Raw genomic sequence first — 8,130 nt, 5'->3', positions numbered from 1 at the left:
TAAACATAAACTACTTTGGATTGGTGTGGAAGGAACCACTGCTTGGTAATTGTAATAATATTTGCATTTTAATGGTCTGAAGAATTCAACGTGAAAGACAAGGATATCTCAAGACACTCAGTAGCTGAGATGAAGAACAAGGTGGCATCTCTCCCATTCTTACAAAAAGAGATGAGACTGCAATTTTAAGTTAAATTGACATGATGAAAGGACAGCACATTTTACCCCATTTGAATGCAACAAATTAGCTTAAGGAATGTGGAACTAGCCATTGTCTTCACAACTTTGTCATGCAAGATAAGGATGCTACCAGTATCTATACTACCTGAAAGCAACTACTTAATTTTGCCCATTGGGAAAAAACTGACTTTGGAAAAAACACCAAAATAATCCTTAATAATTTATGACCAATAATTTTATGACTATTCCTATGTTGGCTGAAATTTTAAGACTCGTAATTCCAATTTATTTATTTATTTATTTATTTAGTTACATTTATATACCGCCCTATTCCCTGAGGACTCAGGGCGGTTTACAGGAAATTAAAAAATCCACCATACAAAGTTAAAAAACCAAATTAAAAAATATTAAATTGACCCTGTATACTTAAAACCCCAATTAAAAATTTCTCCTCAGCCTGGGCCTGAGAGCTCAAAGAGCCAGGTCTTCAGGCCCCGGCGGAATGATCGGAGGTCGGGGGCAGTCCTCAGCTCCACCGGCAGCTGGTTCCAGAGGGCAGGCGCTCCCACTGAGAAGGCCCTATCCCTGGGTGTCACCCGCCGGCAATCTCTCACCGGCGGCACCCTGAGCAGACCCTCCCTGTGGGAGCGCACTGGGCAAAGGGCGTTTGATGCCGGCAGCAGTTTGATCTGAGCCTTCTGAGAAAGAGCTCAAACTATCCAATGAGAAAAGCAGCTTGCAAATAACTAACTACTCTGTTACAATAGATACACCACCACCAGGAATGTGACTACTCAGCTATACCAAATTATGTTACTGTTTACTTTATTCATTTAGAGTTTCAGGACTTCTATCTGCTGCTTGGCATCAACTTTTCATAAAAACAAGAGGAAGTTACCACAGGTGCTTAAAAACAGGCAAACCACTGCTTTATTTAAATACCACCCAGGCAAATATAGAGCATATGTAGTTTGGCTATCCCTTGCAACTGTAGGTGAAAACTCTTTGCTGAGTCTCTGATAGAAAATGAAGATTTCTGAGTTGGTAACTGACTTGGCCATGACCAAAAATTGGAGTGGAGACTTGGAATTATCCACTGTAGACTATTATGGTTCAGGAGTTACCAGTGATGACTTCTGCCTTAGGGAAAAGCTGCCATTTGCGTCTATCTTTATCTCTGTCATCTACTTCATGATTTTTTTCATTGGCTTCTTTGGGAATCTATTTGTGGTCCTGGTGATGGTGCAGAAACGAGGCAACCAGAGGCTTGTAGACAACTTCGTCCTTAACCTGGCCATTGCAGACCTTGTCTTCGTATGCACTTTGCCTTTTTGGGCTTTGACAGAAGCGTTTGATTCTTGGTGGTTTGGTGAAAAGCTGTGCAAATTTAGCAGCTATGCAATTTCCGTGAACCGTTGCTCAAGCATCTTGTTCCTGATGGGCATGAGTGTGGAACGCTTCCTTGTGATGAATAAACACTGGGATTCCAGATCTCTTGGGACCAAGAGAAATTCCAACATTACCTGCAGTTGCATCTGGGTGTTTTCCTTTCTATTAGGAATACCATCTTTGCTCTACAGAAAGCTGATCCCTGTGGGAGACAGGTTTTCCTGCCAGGATGAAGAGCCTTCTGTCACCTATATTTTCGCCATACTTTTTTTGACTTTCTTGCTACCCTTGGGAGTAATCTTATTCTGCTACTGCTCTATCTTCTCCATGCTCCGGAGTCATGTCAAGTTAGGCAAGAAAACAAATCATGCTCTTAAAATCATCTTTGTCATCATTGGGGCATTCATCTGCTGTTGGTTACCCTTCAATACTTTCACAGCTTTCATCACCTACGGTGTGGTGAAGAACATTGACTTCTCTTGTGAGGTATTGAAAGTTCTCAGGAGGGGACTTATTATCAGTGCTTGTCTGGCTTTCACAAACAGCTGCATTAATCCCATCATCTATGCCTTTATGGACCAGCAATTCCGGCAGAAGGTTTTGAAGAATTTCCTAGGTCTTTGTCACCCGAAGGAAAATGTGCAAAGCTCATCCCTGTTCTTTTCATCTACAGAATCAAGCCTTATGTTTGGCAGCAAAAAGAGGTTCATACCAGCCACAAAGGTTCCAGTTACCAGTGGGGCTGGTTTATATGCCTCTAAAAGACAGATATAATTGCTGTTGTGGAGACCATACAGCAGAATTGTTAGTCAGATTAGTTATGGAAGAAAGAGGAGGGAGATGGCTTAGAGGATTGCTCTTCTTGATAAGAAAAACGGTGGTTTTTAAAATTTCTGATCAGCATTTTTTAAAAACTTTCTGGTTTCTAATACAATGTCATATGAATGTCTTTTATGTTGCCTTGCATGTACTACATACATTTATAAAATAAAATTCTGTTTATATAAATTTTCCATTAGTCTGTAGGTTAAAAATGCAGATTTAGTACTTGCACAGATTTATAAGAGCTTCTTAAACTACCCAGAGATATTTCATATACGAATAGGAGTGACTTGTAATAGTAATTATATACTTTGCTAGAAACTGGATGACCAGACTGTATGTTTTGTCTTAAGCTTACCTGCCTGCCTTAGCTCTTTATTTAGATACTTTTGTAGCTTTTGCAATTTGACTATTGATTGATGATTTGAAAATGTGTTTAAATATCTATAAAAAGAAATGATGGGTGAGTATCTTTTGATAGCAAGTGTTCTTTAATACAATAAACCATGCAAACAAAACTACCACAACCCATAATAAAATCAAGACTTGTATATTTAATTAAGGACAAATATTTGACAAATAATTGAAACTGTTGTCTTCCTGTCTCAAGCAGCTGAAGTTGTGTATTTCTGAAAAAGTGTTTCCCACGTTTAAATTACTAAGTTTTCTTGATTTTGATTAAATTTTTAATTACAAAACTCTGATCTGATTTTTATTCATTGAAACAATCGAAATTCTATTATCACAAAGCAGTGAATGCAAAGTTTTCATGAATATGTCAAGTTTAATTATTGCTATCAATATTCAGGTTTCATATCAACTTTTGAAATTACTAATTTTCTTTTTTATTTGTGTTGTTTGTCTGGTAGTGAGAAATAACATGAATTGTGAGTCATGAGTTCCAAATGTACCTAGTTGAAATCTTACTCTACTAAGAACCGTTAAACCAAATTACCTGTGCTTAGTGCACCAAAGGAAGGGAGCCACCACAGAGTTTTCCCCACTTATGCCCTAAATTCTTTCACTGCCATACTCTACTTTTCGGCACTTATTGTGTCTAAATACTGTATCTTGTCAGTTAAGTAATGGAAGTGGCATCATTGTTGGGTTGTACCTAGGATATCAGTTGGCTTTAATCCAGCTCAGAACCTTAGGAAACATTATATCATCCTTTTTTTCAGTCATACTTTGATTATTTACAAAGAAATAGGCTATTTGTTGCTCTCTCTATATTTCTAACTAGGATTACAACCAAATGGTTTGAAATTATGAATTTTATAATCCAAAACAACTGGAATACACTAATTTGCTACATTTATATCACATTCTTTCCCCAAGAAACTCAGCATACATACCCCCTTATATTTTCACAACTGTATAAATGAAACAGGTTGTGTGAGAGTGGATGATTGCCTCAGGTCACTCAATGAGGCTCATGGCTCAGTGGAAATCTCCCCAATCCTAGTCCAGTACCAATCACTTGCATCATAACATTGGCTCTATTTCAAGATACAAGAAAAACTGAAATAATGGGGAGTAGCCCTTTAAAAATAAATTGTTATAGAAATATTTCCCAATTCTTCTGGAAGGATTTTTCCTGTTCTCTTTTTTCCCTTTGTCTATCCCAGAATTTGAGAGACATGCTGCTTTATTAGCAGATTATTTGACTTTATTTATTTATTATTAATTGGACATTAGCATATGTTTCTAAATCTTGACAACTTTCAGATATAGACATAACTGTCTGGGTAATTCTGTGAGTTGAACTCCATACATCTGAAAAATTGCTAAAGTTGAGAAACACTGCCTTAGCATGAGCTACCTACACAAATGGTGTGCTTTCTTCCAGTCATTTGAGTCTTCACACTCAATCGATATCCAGTCCCAGCTGAAATGCTTTACTACCTCTTAATTTGTGCAATCTATATTACTCTGAGAAAACAGGAGAATTATAGTGTAATTGTGATGCTGTCATTAAGCTTTGTCTCTGAAACAGGTGAGATTACTGTATATCTCATTTGAAACCCCGCATAGATAGCATTGTTGATAACATGTAAACAGGGCTCCATAATTAGTATTATATATGGTCTTGGCTATGATGCGCTACTCCTAGACACGGTTTCCCTAAATATGAAATAGAGAATGCCTAATTTTACAAGTTGATATGAGAGTTTACACAGTCAAACAAATTGAGGAAAACAGTTTTGCTATAAATATGAAACGGGGGTGGGGGTGGGGAACCACTTTCTGAATCTCGCCGATGATTTCCGTGGCGTGCAAGGTCTTTTCATATGGGCTTGATATATAAAGATGGAATTCTGCTCTGGCAGAGGCGTCTCCCCGCCCTCCCACCCTCATTCTCTTCTCTGACGCCAAGTTGGCTCCGACACCGGCGTGTCCGCACCTTAGCCCGGAAAGTTTTGCGAAAGTTGCGCAAAAATAGAGGGCTATCGCGTCCGTGAGTGCGGCACATGCAGCGCTACGGCAGGAGGATATCGGCGGACCCACCAAGGAAGGTACCGGACTGAAAAGAGGGAAACGGGGTCCAGAATCTCCCGTCAATCCAGGTTGCATCCACCCTGTTACGCGCCTGAGGCGTTGGCGCCAGAATTGCTCCTGCCTCAAAACTCAGAGCGCTAATAATGTTTATTCCGAAGTAAGGAGCACTGGTTTTAAGCAACTTTACTTGCAAGCTTGAAGTGCAATCTTGTGGGTTCCCCGCTCTCCCGCCCTTAAGGTTGCATTTCAAAAATAAAGAACAAAGAAAGGAAATACTCCAAAATGAAAATATGACATTAATTCATATATTCGGGGAGCGGGGGTGGGGAAGAGAGAATTACAGTAAGCAAGGAATGAATGAAAAACGGTACCCTTGAGGAATAATACATTAAAGATAGTGTCTCCATTCTGGTGTGTTTATCTGTATGATGGCTATTCCCCCTCCCCATTATAAACTGAAATATAAACTTTAAAGTAGTAAATTCGCTACAGGCTATTCCATTATCCTATAGTTATAGGTGTGTATCATTCCAATTTATTTATTCCAACTTTGGGCTAATCATGCTAATCTGTTGCAGCAAATTAAAGAGATAAAAATATTTTGGGGGATACCTCTCAGACGCAGGCTATAGTCCGCTGAGTTTTTGTCTTTGTAAATTTGCTCATTTTGGAGATTCTTTGTGGCTTTACTCAAATAATTTTCAAATTTAAAGTTTACAATGTGACTCGAAAGATGTGCCATTTGTTTATGATTGTCCAAGTAGTAAAATGTCAGATAAATTCCAAAAGAAATATACCGGTAAGAAATTATGTAAATATAGTGAGAAAAAAACTTGTCAAAATTATACTGTGCATTCTTGTGCAGAATGTTCCTGAAGGTTTTTTGTTGTTGTTCTATTGAGTGATATTTGCCATCAGTTTAGTCTAGTGCAGGGGTAGGCAACCTCGGCTCTTTTATGACTCGTGGACTTCAACTCCCAGAATTCCTGAGCCAGCATGGCTCAGCTTGAAACTTCTCTTTTCCCTCAGCATGGCTGGCTCAGGAATTCTGGAAGTTGAAGTCCACGAGTCATAAAAGAGCCAAGGTTGCCTACCCCTGGTCTAGTGGTTAAACCAGGAGAAGGTTAGTTCTAGTTGTGCCTTAGGTATGAAAGCCAGTTGGATGACTTCGGGCCAGTCACTGTGTCTCAGCCCACAATATCAGGGTTGAGCAACAAGCTGGTCTGTCAATCCCTGTCACAACCAACAGATCAACACCTGGTTGATCTGAAAAAAGTGGACCTTGCATTTGTGGGTAAAATGCTAGGAAGAAGAAAAAATGTTATTTGTCATCAGAGACAAAGTTCTCTTCCTTGAATGACTGCCAGGGTGGATGGCAGTCCCAAGAGATACCAAGGTTGAACTGATCTGAAGTATATTAAATCTGAGCACAACCAAAAAGCTATTGAAACTGAGAGCTAGCAGCGACGAATTCTGAAATGAATCAACCCTGATCACTTGAAAAACTAACTTTGCAGTTATTGCCTGCTGTTTCAAATACATAATGGATTTCCCTAGAGGGGTCCTGTTCAACTAATGCCAGCATGGACCAGTCATTATTAAATAAATCTTCCCTTGCTTATAGTAGTGCAAAGTAATGTCTAATGCCAGTTGCCCTCCGGGTGAGATTCAAGGTGCTGGTTATGACCTACAAAGCCCTACATGGCATGGGTCCGGATTACCTACGGCAGCACCTGCTGCTGGCATCAACTTCCCTCCGTCCAGTGCGCTCCCACAGAGAGGGCCTCCTCAGGGTGCCTCCGATCAGAGAATGTCGATTGGTGGCCCCCAGGGGGAGGGCGTTCTCTGTGGGCGCGCCAGACCTGTGGGACTGCTTGCCGGTTGAGCTCCGGATGGCTCCCGACCTTCGCTCCTTCCGGCGCGATTTAAAAACTTATTTATTTGAACAATCTGGCCTGGTCTGATGGGTTTGGGGTTGGATTTAGTTTTAACACACTTTTATTATTGTATTATATTGGGCATAATTATTTAATTCTTTTTAACTCTTTTTTAACTTTTGTATTTACATTTTGATATTTATTGCCCTGTACACCGCCCTGAGTCCTTCGGGAGAAGGGCGGTATAAAAATTTAATAAATAAATAAATAAATAAATAAATAAATAAATAAATAAATAAATAAATAAATAAATAAATAAATAAAATAATTCTAAGAGCTCCTTCCAGTTCCCATTATATATTCTGAAAACTGCTTCAGTCCAGGGAACAGCCAGGTGTGGCCATAGACCCATATCTTTCTGTCTGTGAATTGAGAGAGAATGCTGGGATAACCTAGCCTAATGCTAGACAGATTCAAGAATTTGGCTCCTTGAGAATGAGATCTCACTGGTAGCCCCCTCACTCTGGAACATCTTGCCCCCTGAGATCAGATTAGCCCCCCTCCAACCCTTTGCTCTTTTGAAGGTGGTTCATGCCCTCCCAGAGGGTGTTCAGAGAGAGAAATTTTAACGGAGGAGAGTCATGGAGAGTATCATAAGATTTTAATGCTGGATTGATGTATTCATAATTTAAATCTTCTTAATTAATAATTTATATCTTCTTAATAGAATTGCTTCACAAGCCATTTGCAAATATTTGTCCTCCGTTAAAATTTCTCTCTCTGAACACCCTCTGGGAGGGCATAGACCACCTTCAAAAGAGCAAAGGGTTGGGGGGGGCTAATCTGATCTCAGGGGGCAAGCTGTTCCAGAGTGAGGGGGCTACCACTAAGATCTCATTCTCAAGGAGCCAAATTCTTGGATCTGTAATAATTAGCCTTCCACGGGAGAATTTAAAATGTTAAGGTGACAGCTGCAATCACTCGAATGAAGTTTCACTCTTCCTGGCAGGTTTTGGTTGTGTAGTTGTAGCAACCATCGTGATTTATTTGATCTCTCTCTCACTGCAGATGCCTTGAAAGTACCACCAGGCTGTTATTTTTTATTTAATGTGTTTATATGAAAGAAAATGTTTCATTTCATGTGGGTCCATATAATATATACTGCTCAAAAAAATAAAGGGAACACAAGATAAGACATCCTATTAAATACAGTACATTGTGTTGTTTAAGTGTTCCCTTTATTTTTTTGAGCAGTATATATATCTTAGAACTGAAATGGTCTTTAGGTTTAAATCTGGGAAAATCCAATGTTGACAATTACTCTAGCTCTGGGGTAGGCAACCTTGGCTCTTTTATGACTCGT

General features: G+C 39.4%; 1 protein-coding gene across 1 annotated transcript; it reads left to right on the top strand.

Annotated features, from left to right (window-relative positions):
* Positions 1–1,206: 1,206 nt before the first annotated feature.
* Positions 1,207–2,343, top strand: GPR25 (G protein-coupled receptor 25; the record flags this gene model as incomplete). Its single annotated transcript, XM_081324760.1, has 1 exon — positions 1,207–2,343. One exon carries the CDS (start codon positions 1,207–1,209, stop codon positions 2,341–2,343), a length of 1,137 nt encoding a protein of 378 aa, XP_081180886.1.
* Between the last annotated feature and the right edge of the window lie 5,787 nt (positions 2,344–8,130).

Source organism: Vipera berus, assembly GCF_964194415.1.
Source record: "Vipera berus genome assembly, chromosome: 3".
NCBI classification, from domain to species: domain Eukaryota; kingdom Metazoa; phylum Chordata; class Lepidosauria; order Squamata; family Viperidae; genus Vipera; species Vipera berus.
The sequence above is the reverse complement of the archived record's forward strand: the minus strand, read 5'-3'. Positions and strand labels throughout refer to the sequence as shown.